Raw genomic sequence first — 18111 nt, 5'->3', positions numbered from 1 at the left:
ATTTTAAAATATTTTTCCTGTGCACATTACTCAAAGAGCTCATTATAGGGGCTTTTGTGTAAGTGGCTTCTGACGTGAGGTAAATAAGATTTTCTGTATAAGTATTTACTAAGCTTAAATGCACATAATAAATCCACATAATCTTGTTCCCTGCCTTCTCTTTATAAAGGGTTCCTCTTAGGTTACTTATGTCATTTTTATCCCGCACAGTTAAAGACTGAACTTGGATGTGATTGGGGGTAGACAGGCCTGGCAGCCACAGGGAATATTTTTGGTTCAGGATCTGACTTGGCTTCATTGCTTAGGAATGGAGCATGGAGGCTCATTTCTCTTCGTCCCTTTTGCCAGAGGAATAGAGACAAGACTGTGCTGGCTCCTGAGGTTTCCCCTGAGCTTTAGGAAGCAGACAAACAGACTGCATCCTCTGTCCCACCCTCTAGGTGAAATGGTACGCCAGGCCCGGGTCCTGGCTCAGGCCACCTCAGACCTCGTCAACGCCATGAGGTCAGATGCGGAAGCAGAAATCGACATGGAGAATTCCAAGAAGCTCCTGGCAGCGGCCAAACTCTTGGCTGACTCTACCGCTCGCATGGTGGAGGCTGCAAAGGTAGTACATTGGATTTATTCAATTGAAAAGTGAACATCATTGAAAGTTAGGATTTGGAAGGTACCTTCAAGAAAGAGAATGGTCAGACGAGTGTGCATTTTTGTTTGTTTAAAATCTATATGGCTTTGTAATGTTTAACCTTCTTCAAGTGGGAAAAGGGAAGATCATGGAACACATGAATGAAAAAACTCTTTAGGGAAGTGGTGCTGACTCAGCTATAGACAACAGAGTCCCTGCTTAGCCAGTATTCTTTTTACATTGGGTCATTGCCATTGGCTTTAGTGAAAATGATGGTTAATTTCAACTTGAGATTTCAACAGTAAATTCACTTTGACCTGTTTTCTTCCTGCAGCCTTAATGTCACTTTGCCCTCCATTCGACTTCTCAGCTAAACTTCTTTCAAGATTTTGCATAGGTGACAAACTTATGGTTACCAAAGGGGAAAGGTGGGGAGAGGGATAAATTAGGAATTTGGGAGTAGCATATACACACTACTATATATAAAATAGATAAACAACAAGGACCTACTGTGTAGCACAGGGAAGTATACTCCATATTTTGTAATAACCTATATGGGAAAAGAATCTGAAAAAGAATATATGTATATATAAATATATACATAAGAATAAAGGCAGCAAATTCTCAAAACTCACCACTTAAAAAAAAAAAAAAAAGATTTTGCATAGGTGTTTCCTGCTTCACTGTTATCCAAAACCCAGTAGCTATTTATAGGAGAGTTTGAATAAAGAGTTAACAGACAACTTTGTGCTTTTTGACAGCTATCCTATGTCATGATGCTTCTTTTTTTTTTAATTTTTGAGTTTTATTTTATTTATTTTTGTATACAGCAGGTTCTTATTAGTCATCCATTTCATACACATCAGTGTATACATGTCAACCCCAATCTCCCAATTCATCACACCACCACCCACCACCACCCCCCACGGCTTTCCCCCCTTGGTGTCCATACATTTGTTCTCTACATCTGTGTCTCAACTTCTGCCCTGCAAACCAGTTCATCTGTACCATTTTTCTAGGTTCCACATACATGTGTTAATATATGGTATTTGTTTTTCTCTTTCTGACTTACTTCACTCTGTATGACAGTCTATAGATCCATCCACATCTCTACAAATGACCCAATTTCGTTCCTTTTTATGGCTGAGTACTATTCCATTGTATATATGTACCACATGTTCTTTATCCATTCGTCTGTTGATGGGCATTTAAGTTGCTTCCATGACCTGGCTATTGTAAATAGTGCTGAAATGAACATTGGGGTGCATGTGTCTTTTTGAATTATGGTTTTCTCTGGGTATATGCCCAGTAGTGGGATTGCTGGATCATATGGTAATTCTAATTTTTAGTTTTTTAAGGAACCTCCATACTGTTCTCCTTAGTGGCTGTTATCAATTTACATTCCCACCAAAAGTGCAAGAGGGTTCCCTTTTCTCCACACCCTCTCCAGCATTTGTTGTTTGTAGATTTTCTGATGATGCCCATTCTAACTTAAAAGCCAGTGATTCTTGTTTATGGTTTCCTTTGCTGTGCAAAAACTTTTAAGTTTCATTAGGTCCCATTTGTTTATTTTTGGTTTTATTTCCATTACTCTAGGAGGTGGGTCAAAAAGGATCTTGCTGTGATTTATGTCATAGAGTGTTCTGCCTATGTTTTCCTCTAAGAGTTTTATAGTGTCTGGCCTTACATTTAGATCTTTAATCCATTTTGAGTTTCTTTTTGTGTATGGTGTTAGAGAGTGTTCTAATTTCATTCTTTTACATGTACCTGTCCAGTTTTCCCAGCACCACTTATTGAAGAGGCTCTCTTTTCTCCATTGTATATTCTTGCCTCCTTCATCAAAGATAAGGTGACCATATGTGCATGGGTTTATCTCTGGGCTTTCTATCCTGTTCCATTGATCTATATTTCTGTTTTTGTGCCAGTACCATACTGTCTTGATTACTGTAGCTTTGTAGTGTTGTCTGAAGTCAGGGAGCCTGACTCCTCCAGCTCTGTTTTTTCTTTCTTAAGATTGCTCTGCCTATTTGGGGTCTTTTGCGTTTCCATACAAATTGTGAAATTTTTTGTTTTAGTTCTGTGAAAAATGCCATTGGTAGTTTGATAGGGATTGCATTGAATCTGTAAATTGCTTTGGGTAGTGTAGTCATTTTCACAATGTTGATTCTTCCAATCCAGGAGCATGGTATATCTCTTCATCTGTTTGTAGCATCTTTAATTTTTCTTTCGTCAGTGCCTTATAGTTTGCTGCATACAGGTCTTTTGTCTCCTTAGGTAGGTTTATTCCTAGGTATTTTATTCTTTTTGTTTTTGCAGTGGTAAATGGGAGTGTTTCCTTAATTTCTCTTTCAGATTTTTCATCACTAGTGTATAGGAATGCAAGAGATTTCTGTGCCTAAATTTTGTATCCTGCTATTTTACCAAATTCATTGATTAGCTCTAGTAGTTTTCTGGTAGCATCTTTAGGATTCTCTATGTATAGTATCATGTCATCTGCAAACAGTGACAGTTTTACTTCTTCTTTTCCAATTTGGATTCCTTTTATTTTTCTTCTCTAATTGCTGTTAAAAGCCAGTGATTCTTATCCAGGGCTCTGTTTCAGAACCCTGTGAAACTTACTGAGGTACACATGCCTTAATTCCACCCCCAAAGATCCTAACTTCCGAGTTTGCTGCTAAGACCCGGTGTATGTGTGTGTGTTTCACAGAAGATTCCGATGCCTACCTCCGGGTGAGAACTATTTTAAATGGATAAGGCTGTATTTATCTATGATGTTTTTATTATGCAATTAGTATAGGCTTTTGGTGAAATGAATAGAAAATGCAGTAAGTATAAATAAGAAAATAGAAATGACTTTCAACTTCATATCACCAAGGTAACATGTTGAATGTATTCCTATGCATTTCAGATTCATTAAACATCCCCACGGCTTAGCCTGCCTCCTTGGTCTCTAACAGAACAGTAATGTGTCTCAACCAAGTGTGTGAATTGCTTCACTTTCGATGTAATGTGACATGCAGTGACATCCAGTAGACCTTCCTCCTTGTCTGACTCACCATTGTATTACCTGAGGGGCTGATAGTCCTTAGAGATATGTCTTGGGTAGGGCTGAAGAGAGTCCCAAGGAGGGGCAGGGTCCGAACTTCCTTCCTCTGTCCCTGATCCCTCTTTCAGTCAAGAAACTCTGTTCCTTAGCATCCCTTTTAGCAAAAATACGCATTAGGGTTTTGGATTATAGTTAATTTTTTTAAGGCTGTTACTAGTTTTGTTTCCTTCTTTTTCTCCTAAGTTTAAAGAAAGCCATTTCAGGCAAACCCTCATGTTCACAAAAATTACTTGCTAGGCTAGAAAGAATCTTAGTGAAAAATCTAATCTGTCCCTTACTTTACAGATGAGAAAATTAAAACTCAGAAAGAGTAAACCTACCATCACGTAACCAGGACTGAGCCAGGACCAATGTGCACATTTGTTTTTAGATGTGTAGTGCTCCCCAGACTGTTTCACGGCATTTTACCAAGTTACCAAAGTGTTTGTTATTTTTGTTTATTTATATTAGATGGGACAAGGTTGAGTGTTTTTGTTAAGTTCTTTTAACTTTTTAGTTAAAAGTTGATACTTTGTTGTCATGGCAGTATTTTAATTTGCTAAATTTTGTTGAAAGATAAAGTATGTACGATGGTTAGACTTCCAAAGAATATATTTAGTGTGAAGAAAAAAAATATTTCATAATCAGTAACTAAGATTTCAGGCCAAGATTAGTACCCCATATCTAATACACATTCATCATGAAAAAGATATTGCTAAGGAAGGATCCAGACACACACGTCAGTGTAACGTGCAGAAATGGTGCTTTCCTCCTGCTTGAAACACACAGTTAAGGCTGGCATGCCACTGGAGGCATTGATAAAGGAGTGGCTTTAGAAAATACTCGATGACCAGAAAAAATAAAATGACTCTTATAAACTTGCAGAAGAACGCAAAAGGAGCCCAAACAATCCTTTTATATGTGAAATGCAAAAATATAATTTTTTAGTTGCTAAAAACACAAAAATCAAGGCTACTAAAAGTGGTTTAAATTTAAAAGAAGATTCCATCCAAGAGGATGGCAAAACAACTCTGTCACAGATGTTAAAGCTGTTCCATTCAGTGTGAATTCCTATGACTTTTTATACATATTGTAGTTCAATGAAAGAGATTTTTGCAAATTGGTAAATTTGGCAAGGTGTTCACATGGAAAATTGAGATGTTTAGAAAATTGATTTCGATAATTGGCGTGTTTCTTTCTGCCTCACAAGCAAATATTATTGTCCAAAAATGTTCATGGGAAGAAACTCATTCATCTACATACATCCAGTGCTGGTCACAAAGCATCCAGGCCCTGTGAGAAGACTCTTGATTGATGCTTTTATCTCAGGTGGACGTGGAAGACTGGATGTGCTTTAAGTTTTTGTCGAGTTATTGGGCAGTAAAATTATCCTCTCCCTACATTACCTTTAGCCTTTCCCTGCTTCAAAATCCTACCCATCTAACTAAAATCCACTTGGACTCCTAACACACTTTAACCTACAGCAACACAGTAAAAGAGCTGTGGGCTTACACAAGGGAAACATGGCCATCGGCTGTGCACAACACCCTCCTCTTTCCCTGCCTGGATAGGGGCATCGATTTCTCTCATTAGCACAGTTGGGGACCAATTCTACTTGGCTATATTTGCCAGGCCAGACTCTCTAGGAATGCAATTTCTAGACATGGTCTTTCTTGAACCACATTGGCTTATAGAATTTTGGATGGCGTTCCCATCCCCCCACTCCCTCCATCCAGGCCCCTGTGTTACACTGTAATCTTAGCCCATTCTCATTCACCAGTGCCGCAGGACAGGAGAATCTTTCAGCAGCAATATGTGTCTGTCACACCAATTAAAATACAATTCTCAAAAAAAAAAAAAAATACAATTCTCCCTGAGAGATGTGATCAGGAGGGAGATTTATCTTAACATCTTTTAAACCATTGGGTTTCTCACCACAAGGTAATTTATATGGATGATGAATGCTATGATCTCAAGTGTTTATTTATTTAATTTAATTATTATTGGATTTTTCTTGTTTAGCTGTGCAGTTTGGAAACATCCCCTGGTAGATATTTTTTTGTTGTGAGAGGAAACATCTTTATCATAAAGATACCGCTTTGGCTTCTCTCTTCCTGTTACTTGGTATTCGTAGGAAAAAGTAACATTGAAGGCGTGAATTCAGCGTCTGTGGCATGCTGCCCCTTGGACCTCTTGGAATCTTTCTTTTCACCTTCGTAGGGAGCTGCAGCCAACCCTGAGAACGAGGACCAGCAGCAAAGGCTGAGAGAAGCTGCAGAAGGTCTCCGGGTGGCAACCAACGCCGCAGCCCAGAATGCTATTAAGAAAAAAATCGTCAACCGACTGGAGGTCAGTAAAGAGGCTGATTTTCCAGGTTTTAGATTTGCATAGAGTCCATTGAAAGAATAAGTGAATTCATAAGGCAGTGCCCCTAGAAAGGAAGCTAAATCAAGATAGACGATGCAGTTTAATGCTTTAGGTGCCATGAGGAACTTGAACGGCTGGTTTAGGGACATTGTACGTTTATGTTCAGTGGTTTAGGTCCGTTGACACAGTTTGAAAAACTGCTTCAGTTCATGGTTGCACAATGCCAGAATCTTTTCAGAGTTTAACATTCTTGAACAGAATTCAAATTTTCTTTCAGGAGGAACCAGGTTTGTTGTTGTTTTTTTTTTTCCTGGCATTAAGGGATGTACACGTTCAGAAAGGACCTTTAGCTAAAAATGTATATATATTGTTGGAGGTAATACTCTTTCACGACTCCCAGTAGATGATAGGAACTTCGGAAGACTGGAGATGGGCATAAATAGGTTTGGAAGGGAGTAATAAATACTTCTGTCGTCTTTCAGAATGCTTATTTATTCTCGGGAAAAAAAAAGTAATAGGCACAAATTCTGTAAGAAAATAAATCTCCCTCACAAATGTACACAGGAGATTCTTAGACTAAATTTGGGGGCATTAGAGGCCAGAGCTTGGCTCTAGTGAGGAATCCCTCCATGTGTAATCTGCTGAGTTCTGGAGGAAAGCTGACCTCCTTGTCCGTGGAGGGAGACTAGAGACTAAACACGATTAAGTACGCCAGTGGGGACATCTGGGCCTTTCTGAGCCCAGGCAAGTCAGGAGCCCCAGTGTTTGTGCTTGGTGCTTGACCCAGAGAGCAGCCCATGCTTCTTGTGAGAGAAATGTTTTTCTCCTAAAACATTTAGACTTAGTGCCGCTTATCAGTGGCATCGCGGTCCTGGGACTCGTCCCTTGTCTTTTTGAGAAATGACAGATGAACATCGGCACTTGAGCCTGTCTTTTTCAATTGTCCCAGGGTACTTAAACCAAAGGAAGTCAACAGGGCGTGGCTAGGTTAGAATGTCATTGGTGCTGAAAGGGCGGAGTCTGTGCCTGGTGTGCCCTTTCTTGGAGCCGTGCGGTGACCCCCTTTAGTGGAGGGGATTTATATCAATGTGCGTGTGTGTGTGTTTGCACGTGTGAACCCTGCCTCACCTCCTCTTACTGTACTCCCCAGGTTGCAGCCAAGCAGGCTGCAGCTGCAGCCACGCAGACCATCGCCGCCTCCCAGAATGCGGCCGTGTCCAACAAGAACCCCGCGGCCCAGCAGCAGCTGGTCCAGAGCTGCAAGGTGAGGCACCAGCTGCCAGAGAGCCAGGTCTGCTGGAGGAGACCCTGATAACATTAGAGCGCCCAGTGCCCTGGTAATTCGGTTAAGACTGATCATCCAGGCTCCTAATCCAGTTTGTTCCGGCTCCTATGTTCCAGGTGTACACACACACGTCTGGTTTTTGTCTGTTACGTGAATGGCCTGTGTTTGGAAAGAGAACATGTTTCTCCCAGCATTGCCTTTCCTTTGTCTAGATTCTTTTCCTTCTTTTTGAGAGCACAAGTCAAGGAGGATCAATGACAAGGCCGTTGAGGGCTCTGAAACGGTAATGAAGCATTGAATTTCCAGAGTGCCTTCCTCCCTTTGAATGGCGGCCTTTGTGTTCAGTCTTCACTGGTCATGGCAGGGGTGACTTCCTGCTTTGCACTGATGGCACCTGAGGATTTATTCATCCTGTCTGGCCTCGTCGCTGTTGCGCTCTGGTGCTTTCTGTGGTTGCCTCACTGATCTTCCGAGACCTGTCGCCGACGCCGCGCTTGAAGCCAAGGTGCCGCAGAGGGTGTCCACCTCTGCCACCTTCTCTGAGCGCCCAGAGTTAACTGTCCCGGGAGAGCCCCGAGTGGTGCCAAAGGCACATCTCATTGCCTGGCCATCGCCCACATGTTGGCACCATGCCTGACTGAAGTTCCCTGCAGTGCTTGCGGTTCGCCGTGGGAGCTGGGTGCAGAGGCATCTTGGATTTGCGTGGGCTCTGAGCCTTCTCTCTCCTTTCTCAAATCTCCTCTGTGAAACCATTCACATGTGAGGGGTGTTGCTGCTTCTACTTCAAAAATGGCTTTACTCCTGTGGGGAGGCCACCCAGGGCCCTCCACGTCCTGAATCCCAGTTCTCTGAGGCTAGCCCCTCCCTGCGGAGCAAGTTTGCTCTGGTGGAAAAGCCTCAGCAATGCAGGAGGACCCTGTCCTCGGGGTTGTGCACGTAAAGAGGGGTTTTTTTTCTGAGAGCCAGGCCCCTGCTGCGGAGGGAGTCGGTTTCCAGTTGGGGCCTGGCTTCAGCCGCCAGCAGGGGTAGCAAAATGGCATTTCCCCTTCTCAGGGAGCACAGGCTACTTGTGTCCAGGAAAATAGTATGAACCTTCCCCCTACTTTTTATGAACAAACAGAACATACTCAGCCCGTGGGTATCTCTGTCAGGGAATGAGAGCATTACTGTTTATCAGGTTGCGGTGCAGAAGGTAAAGTGGGCCAAGTTCCTGGAGCCAGCAGAAGAGGATGCGAGGGAAATTCTCCTGGAAATTTTTTTTTTTTTTTTTTTTTTTTTTTTTTTTGCGGTACACGGGCCTCTCACTGTTGTGGCCTCTCCCGTTGCGGAACACAGGCTCCAGACGCACAGGCTCAGCGGCCATGGCTCACGGGCCCAGCCGCTCCGCGGCATGTGGGATCTTCCCGGACCAGGGCACGAACCCGTGTCCCCTGCATCGGCAGGCGGACTCTCAACCACTGCGCCACCAGGGAAGCCCGAAATTTTTTTTTTAATTCTTGCTGGAATAGCCTCCTGAAAAGAACATGTCACCAGGGTGGACTGCTCTTGGGCCCTTCCTTAGCAGTGACGGTCACTGTGCCTCTGAGGGCCTGGTTGGTCAGATGTGGTGTGGCGCATAGGGACAAGCCAGAGGACTTGTAGAGAGGGAAAAGGCCAGCATCTCCTAGGCATCGTGGAAGACGGTCACTTTCAAGTGGCCTCACCTTGGGATGCTGTCCTCCCTCCCCTGTCCCGGGCATTGGGTTTTCCCATTTGAGGAGTGAGAACACAGGAAGAGAGGAGCCACAGTGACATGAAAGCTGACAGACGGAACGTATACCTGCAAAGTCAGATATCGAAATGCTGAAGTATGCTGTTAGTTGAGTGCTTCTCTCACTTTCTTCTGATCACTGGACCATATGAATTGAGTTTATCTACCTGTGAATTGGATAGATTCTTGGATGCTAGGGTTTTCAACACTAACGAGCCAGGATGGTGTGAGCTGCAACTGGGGAAATTGTTTTAAGGCTTCGTTATGGAGAATCGCCTTGTGCTGCGTGTATTGGGACCGGGGGGACCACAGGGAAGAGCGTGTGTGGGAGGAGCCTACCCACAGGTACTGTGTTGGCATCAGTGTTGGCAAGGGCCCAACGGGCTAAAGCTGCTGAGTGAATTCAAGGTCTGGGCCGGGCACCCCCAGGAGGGAAGGCACATCCACAGAACATTATCACTGGGGGCGTTTCCCCACACACCCCGTTTTGGTACGTCACCATCCTGGGTGTGCTCAGTTTTCATTTTCCTTGCTTCCTGTAGGCGGTGGCTGATCACATCCCTCAGCTGGTCCAGGGGGTCAGAGGGAGCCAAGCCCAAGCAGAAGATCTCAGTGCCCAGCTGGCACTCATCATCTCCAGCCAGAACTTCCTCCAGGTACCACGGAAACATTCACCTCCATCTTCCCCGGAACCTCAACCCACCCCCACCCCACTGCCCACTGGGCAGGGGGTGCCCTTTATCCTTAAGGAGAGGACTTCACAGATTCCGGAGCCAGAGCAAAGTCTTTGCAGTAAGCAGACCTGGAAGCAGTTTCAGGAGAGGGAGATGCAGCTTGGCAAAGCAAGATGCTGATATGCAGGGAAATTGCCCCAGGAGATGGCACATTATCCATTTTGCTCTCTGTATTTCTCTTCCGTGAGGGAAACCATGAAATAAGCTGCACTTTTTGACAAACAGCCTAGTATAGTAGTAAGTATTGCTTTAGGTGTGCTAGTTTCCAGAATACCTCATGCCATTATTCATAGCCAGGGAAATAAGAATCTGTGAGTGCATCTTCTCCAAAGGTGTGGTGGTTTCTTGTGGCAAATATAGAATTAGTAAGTATTGTCAGTCTTTGTGAAGTGTGGCTAGGTTCATTTTCTTTTTAATTAAATATAAAATGTGAATATTAAGTTGTGAACACTCCCTTTGTAAATACTTCTTTCACATCTCTCGGCACTTTGTGTACTTGGATCTCCTAAACAGTCCATGTGGTTTGGCAAGTTCCTTCCTCGTCCCTGTCTATTCAGATCTGTAATTCCAGGACCCAGTGATGCTTCTATTTGGTTAATTCTTCAAGAGCCGTAGCTCCAACATGCAGGGATACAACATGAAATGTTTGTGCTTCCTCACATTTTATCTTCATACATATACAAACGTATTTATGTATGTATGTATTCTCTTGGGATTCACTGTGTATTGACTGTTTTTCACATTAACATTTATATTATGAATATTTGTGAATTTGAATCATATTCTCTCATATACTATACTCATTGTTTAGCTGTTCTGTCATTCGACATACAGGTTGTTTTCAATTATTTGCCGTCATAAACAACCTGTGATATGATGAAAAAAAAAATCTTGGTGTGTGCTCAAATCTTTGTGCCCCTCTTGAATTGTTTCCTTAGGGTAAATTACTAGAACTAGAATTGCAAGCAGGTTATTTTTATCTTTGGGACATTGAGAATTGTGGCTTGGACAAGTTGTTCGTCTTCTGCTGTAGGTGGTTACAGGTCCTAGAATCAGTTGTGTTGTCCCACTGCTGGCAGGATCATCGGGTCTTATGATAGTACAGTGTGGACATGGTCCAGGGGTCACTGTCCCTGCCCTTGTTTTTCCTGTTTCTTTTGTTCTTTTAAGTTTGCTACTGTAGACGGATCAGATCTTAACAAGAATAAAGCCAGAGTCAGAAATAAGTAGAAATGGAATCAGCAGATCAACAAGTTTTAAACTTTTTTTAAAGTTTACATTCTAAACTCTTTTCATACATGTGGTAAAATTGCCCTTCCAGAAGGATGAATGAATCTAAATTTACAACTAGCAACATATGGAGCACACTTTTTATTTATTTTTTTCTCTTTGTTTTATTTTATTTTAATTTTTATTGGAATATAGTTGATTTACAATGTTGTGTTAGTTTCATGTGTACAGCAAAGTGAATCAGTTATACATAGCCACTCTTTTTTTAGATTCAAGTGTGGGGTTATTATTTTTTTATTGGAGTATAATTGCTTTACCACGTTGTGTTAGTTTCTGCTGTACAATGAAGTGAATCAGTTATATGTATACATATATCCCCTCCCTCTTAGACTTCCCCCCCATCCTACCCATCTAGGCCATCACAGAGCACTGAGATGAGCTTCCTGTGCTCTATAGCATGTTCCCGCTAGCTACCTATTTTACTCATGGTAGTGTCCATCCTAATCTCCCAATTCGTCCCACCCTCCCCTACCCCCTCTGTGTCCACATGTCTGTTCTCTACGTCTGCACCTCTATTCCTGCCCTGCAAATAGGATCATGTGTAACATTTTTGTAGATTCCACATATATGCGTTAATATACGATATTTGTTTTCCCTTTCTGGCTAACGTCACTCTGTATGACAGACTCTAGGTCCATCCACATCTCTACAGATGACGCAATTTCATTCCTTTTTATGGCTGAGTAATATTCCATTGTATATATGTGCCACATCTTCTTAATCCATTCATCTGTCGTTGGACATTCAGGTTGTTTCCATGTCCTGGCTATTGTAAATAGTGCTGCAATGCAATGAACATTGGGGTACATGTGACCTTTTGAATTATGGTTTTCTCAGGGTATATGCCCAGTAGTGGGATTGCTGGGTCATACGGTAGTTCTATTCTTAGTTTTTTAAGGAACCTCCATACTGTTCTCCATAGCGGCTGTATCAATTTACATTCCCACCAACAGTGCAAGAGGGTTCCCTTTTCTCCACACCCTCTCCAGCATTTATTGTTTCTAGATTTTTTGATCATGGCCATTCTGACTGGTGTGAGGTGAAACCTCATTGTAGTTTTCATTTGCATTTTGGAGCACACTTTTTAATACCTCTTTTCCAAGTTGGGAAGTCAATCATTTTTTGAAATGTTTTTGCCAATTTACTTGGTTAAGTTTTTATTATTTGATCTTGCGTGTCCTTGATTTTCACAATGTTAAACATTTTTCATGTTTCAGTTATTTGTTTTTATTATGTGAACTTGTCTCTTCATGCTTTTTATATACTCATGCTGATTTTTCTTACAAATTCTCATGAATTCCTTAAATATTAATAAGATTAACTTGTGTCCTTGGTATTTATGATCTGGCACTTAAATTGTTACAGCTTTACTAAGAGCCGTTGTATAGCGTACATATTAAAAACCTTAAAATTATGTGTACTTTTTGGTCCAGAAACATTTATACAAAAAAGTTATGAACGTGTACAAAATTTTAGTTACATAGGTGTTTATCATATCATTGTTTATTATATTTGAAAACATGGAAAGATACTTAACAATACAGGATTGAAAAGTGATAACTGATCTGTAAACAGGGTATTAACATAGCTATGAAAAAGATAGACTATGTGGAACAAGGAGATTGGAAAACAGAATAAATAGTATTATCTTACTTTTGAAAATATATGTGCCTGCACATAGACACCCATGCATGGTGAAATTGTCCTGGGTTCTGAGATGTGAGAGGTCACTCGTTTCATTTTGTGTCCCTGTATTTTTCTAAGTAGTCTATTACATATATTTGAGACACAGATTAAAGAGCTATTCCAAGAAACACAAACATATTTAATAAGAAACTCCCTTTCAAATCTGTTTTAAATAAGAATTTCAAGCCACTAGCCCAATTTTACTCCCCACTCCACCCCAAAAGACACATACTTTTTTTTTGAATACCTCTATTGGGGTATAATTGCTTCACAATGTTGTGTTAGTTTCTGCTGTACAACAAAGTAAATCAGCTATATGTATACATATATCCCCATATCCCCTCCCTCCTGAGCCTCCCTCCCACCCTCCCTATCCCACCGTTCTAGGTGGTCACAAAGCACCAAGCTGATCTCCCTGTGCTATGCGGCTGCTTCCCACTAGCTATCTATTTACATTTGGTAGTGTATATATGTCCATGCCACTCTCTCACTTCGTCCCAGCTTTCCCTCCCCTCCCCCTGTCCTCAAGTCCGTTGTCTACGTCTGTGTCTTTATTCCTGCCCTGCCTCTAGGTTCATCAGTACCGTTTTTTTAGATTCCGTTTTATGTGCGTTAGCATATGGTATTTTTCTCTTTCTGACTTACTTCACTCTGTATGACAGACTCTAGGTCCATCCACCTCGTTTCAAATAATTCAATTTTGTTCCTTTTTATGGCTGAGTAATATTCCATTGTATATATGTGCCACATCTTCTTTATCCATTCATCTGTCCATGGACATTTAGGTTGCTTCCATGTCCTGGATATTATAAATAGTGCTGCAGTGAACATTGTGGTGCATGTATCTTTTGGAATTATGGTTTTCTCAGGGTATATACCCAGTAGTGGGATTGCTGGGTCATATGGTAGTTCTATTTTTAGTTTTTTAAGGAACCTCCATACTGTCCTCCATAGTGGCTGTATCAGTTTACATTCAGTTTACAATGGTGCAAGAGGGTTCCCTTTTTTCCACACCCTCTCCAGCATTTATTGATTGTAGATTTTTTGATGATGGCCATTATGACTGGTGTGAAGGGATACCTCATTGTGGTTTTGATTTACGTTTCACTAATCATTAGTGATGTTGACCATCTTTTCATGTGTTTGTTGGCATTCTGTATGTCTTCTTTGGAGAAGTGTCTATTTAGGTCTTCTGCCCATTTTTTGATTGGATTGTTTGTTTTTTTGATATTGAGTTGCATGAGCTCCTTGTACCTTCTGGAGATTAATCCTTTGTCACTTGCTTTGTTTGCAAATATTTTCTCCCATTCTGAGGGTTGTCTTTTCGTCTTGTTTATTGTTTCCTTTGCTGTGCAAAAGCTTTTAAATTTCATTAGGTCCAATTTGTTTATTTTTAGTTTTATTTCCCTTTCTCTAGGAGGTGGGTCAAAAAGGATCTTGCTGTGATTTATGTCATAGAGTGTTCTGCCTGTGTTTTCCTCTAAGAGTTTGATGGTGTCTGCCCTTACATTTAGGTCTTTAATCCATTTTGAGTTTCTTTTTGTGTATGGTGTTAGGAATTGTTCTAATTTCATTCTTTTACAGCACCACTTATTGAAGTTTTCCCAGCACCACTTATTGAAGAAGGTGTCTTTTCTCCATTTTATATTCTTGCCTCCTTTGTCAAAGACAAGGAGACCATCTGTGCATTGGTTTATCTCTGGGCTGTCTATCCTGTTCCATTGATCTGTATTTCTGTTTCTGTGCCAGTTGTAGCTTTGTAGTATAGTCTGAAGGCAGGGAGCCTGATTCCTCCAGCTCTGTTTTTCTTTCTCAAGGTTGTTTTGTCTATTTGCAGTCTTTTGTGTTTCCATACAAATTGTAAACTTTTCTTGTTCTAGTTCTGTGAAAAATGCCATTGGTAATTTGATCAGGATTGCGTTGAATCTGTAGATTGCTTTGGGTAGTGTAGTCATTTTCACAACGTTGATTCTTCCAATCCAAGGGCATGGTGTATCTCTCCATCTGTTTGTCTTGTCTTTGATTTCTTTCATCAGCGTCTTATAGTTTTCTGCATACAGGTCTTTTGTCTCCTTAAGTAGGTTTATTCCTAGGTATTTTATTCTTTTTGTTGCAATGGTAAGTGGGAGAGTTTCCTTAATTTCTCTGATTTTTTCGTTGTTAGTGTATAGGAATGCAAGAGATTTCTGTGCATTAATTTTGTATCCTGCTACCTTACCAAATCCATTGATTAGCTCTAGTAGTTTTCTGGTAGCATCTTTAGGATTTTCTGTGTATACTATCACGTCACCTGCAAACAATGACAGTTTTACTTCTTCATTTCCAATTTGTATTCATTTTATTTCTTTTTCTTCTCTAATTGCCATGGCTAAAACTTCCAAAACTATGTTGAATAATAGTGGTGACAGTGGGCACCCTTGTCTTGTTCCTGATCTTAGAGAAAATTCTTTCAGTTTTTCATCATTGAGAAGGATGTTGGCTGTGGGTTTGTCATCTATGGCTTTTATTATTTTGAGGTAGTTTCCCTCTAGGCCCACTTTCTGGATTTCTGGAGAGTTTTTATCATGAATGGGTGTTGAATTTTGTCAAAAGCTTTTTCTGCATCTGTTGAGATTATCATTTTTTTAAGTTCATAGCATATTTATTGTTAATGAATTTTTCCTAGTTAGTATCTGAACAATATATACACTTATAAAATAAACATGATACCAGATGCTACAGTACAGATTTTCTTCTTTTTAAATTTTCTACATCTATACTCTCATATTCCATGTGATCCAGTTCTCCTACCTCTTCCCTCTATTCTTATGACTTTGAAACCTTCAGCCAGGCAGAACTCCATGATGCCATTTGATACAAACACCATCATAAATACAAACACAAACTCAGGCACTTGGATTACAAGGCAATCAAATGGTTTTATCCTTCAGTTTGTTAATATGGTGTATCACGTTGATTGATTTGCGTATATTGAAGAATCCTTGCATTCCTGGGCTAAACCCCATTTGATCATGGTGTATAATCCTTTTAATGTGCTGTTGGATTCTGTTTGCTAGTATTTTGTTGAAGATTTTTGCATCTATGTTCATCAGTGATATTGGCCTGTAGTTTTCTTTCTTTGTGATGTCTGTCTGGTTTTGGAGTCAGGGTGATGGTGGCCTCATAGAATGAGTTTGAGAGTGTTCCTCCCTCTACTATATTTTGGAAGAGTTTGAGAAGGATAGGTGTTAGCTCTTCTTTAAATGTTTGATAGAATTTGCCTGTGAAGCCATCTGGCTCTGGGCTTTCGTTTGTTGGAAGATTTTTAATCACAGTTTCAATTTCAGTGCTTGTGATTGGTCTTTTCATATTTTCTCTTTCTTTCTGGTTCAGTCTTGGAAGGGTGTGCTATTCTAAAAATTTGTCCATTTCTTCCAGGTTGGCCATTTTATTGGCATTAGTTGCTTATAATAGTCTCTCATGATCCTTTGTATTTCTGCAGTGTCAGTTGTTACTTCTTTTTCATCTCTAATTCTGTTTATTCGAGTCTTCTTCCTTTTTTTCCTGATGAGTCTGAGTAATGGTTTATTAATATTGTTTATCTGCCCAAAGAACCAGCTTTTAGTTTTATTTATCTTTGCAGTTGTTTCCTTCATTTCTTTTTCATTTATTTCTGATCTGATCTTTATGATTTCTTTCCTTCTGCTAACTTTGGGGTTTTTTTGTTCTTCTTTCTCTAATTGCTTTAGGTGTAAGGTTAGGTTGTTTATTTGAGATGTTCCTGGTTTCTTGAGGTAGGACTGTATTGCTATAAACTTCCCTCTTAGAACTGCTTTTGCTGCATCCCATAGGTTTTGCGTTGTCGTGTTTTCATTGTCATTTGCTTCTAGGTATTTTTTTTATTTCCTCTTTGATTTCTTCAGTGACCTTTTGGTTATTTAGTAGCATATTGTTTAGCCTCCATGTGTTTGTATTTTTTACAGTTTTTCTCCTGTAATTGATATGTAGTCTCATAGCATTGCGGTCAGAAGAGATGCTTGATAGGATTTCAGTTTTCCTAAATTTACCAAGGCTTGATTTGTGAACCAAGATGTGATCTATCCTGGAGAATGTTCCATGTGAACTTGAGAAGAAAGTGTATTCTGTTGTTTTGGGATGGAATGTCCTATAAATATCAATTAAGCCCATGTGGTCTAATGTGTCATTTAAAACTTGCATTTCCTTATTTATTTTCTGTTTGGATGATCTGTCCATTGATGTAAGTGGGGTGTTAAAGTCGCCTACTGTTATTGTGTTACTGTCAGTTTCCCCTTTTATGGCTGTTAGCATTTGCCTCATGTATTGACGTGCTCCTATGTTGGGTGCATAGATACTTACAATTGTTATATCTTCTTCTTGGATTGATCCCTTGATCGTTATGTAGTGTCCTTCCTTGTCTCTTTTAGTAGTCTTTATTTTAAAGTCTATTTTGTCTTATATGAGTATTGCTACTCCAGCTTTCTTTTGATTTCCGTTTGCTTGGAATATCTTTTTCCATCCCCTCACTTTCAGTCTGTATGTGTCCCTGCGTCTGAAGTGGGTCTCTTGTAGACACCATGTATATGGGTCTCATTTTTTTATCCATTCAGCCAGTCTGAAGACACATACTTTCTGTTTCAAACATTCCTAGAATGTACTGCCCTAGAGTATCTGATTTCAGTTGGCAATTTTGGGGGGAAACTAGATGGTTTTAATATTCCTTGTTTTAGGGCAAAGTAAGTTCTGGCTGATAAGGGGGCATTGTTGTTTGGTTCTCTACTCTGACTCTTGCTGCCCAGGAGCTGTCTTACTTTCAGCTTTTCTCTCCACAGCCTGGAAGCAAGATGGTGTCCTCTGCTAAAGCCGCAGTGCCCACTGTCAGCGACCAGGCTGCAGCCATGCAGCTGAGCCAGTGTGCCAAGAACCTTGCCACCAGCTTGGCAGAGCTGCGTACTGCCTCGCAGAAGGTAAGTGGACCCTTGTCATGGCAGTTAGCTTTTCAGGAGTGGAGCTTTTAATTCCTTACTGTTGGTGTGACCTGGGTGCTCCCCAGGGCCTGGACACTGCCTGGCATATTTCTTGGTGCAGTTGTCCATTTCATCTGCTTGACCACTAAATATGCTCGTGTGGATTGGCTTTTGCCACGTTTAGCCGCTATCTCCTCGACTTAGTTATCACCTTCTGGTTACAGATGACTTTGGTTACACTATGCTAAGTTGCATACTTCCCCTCCTCCCCTGCCCTGGGACAAGCAATGGTCTATTTCTCACAGTCTTAGGGGAGACCGGTCAT

General features: G+C 40.8%; 1 protein-coding gene across 1 annotated transcript in view; it reads left to right on the top strand.

The window, feature by feature from the left end:
- Positions 1–18111, top strand: part of TLN2 (talin 2) — a 304454-nt gene that overhangs the window by 164363 nt on the left and 121980 nt on the right. The window contains exons 21-25 of the mRNA XM_089907140.1: positions 441–607; positions 5931–6059; positions 7228–7341; positions 9655–9768; positions 17652–17786. Coding sequence (XP_089763266.1) covers positions 441–607; positions 5931–6059; positions 7228–7341; positions 9655–9768; positions 17652–17786 — 659 coding nt within the window. The remainder of the gene's footprint in view (positions 1–440; positions 608–5930; positions 6060–7227; positions 7342–9654; positions 9769–17651; positions 17787–18111) is intronic.

The sequence above is a fragment of the Delphinapterus leucas genome, chromosome 2 (genome assembly GCF_059928025.1).
Source record: "Delphinapterus leucas isolate spDelLeu-1000000601 "Yukka" chromosome 2, BTC_Dleu_Yukka2, whole genome shotgun sequence".
Taxonomy (NCBI): Eukaryota; Metazoa; Chordata; class Mammalia; order Artiodactyla; family Monodontidae; genus Delphinapterus; species Delphinapterus leucas.
This window is presented reverse-complemented; position numbering and strand designations above follow the sequence as displayed.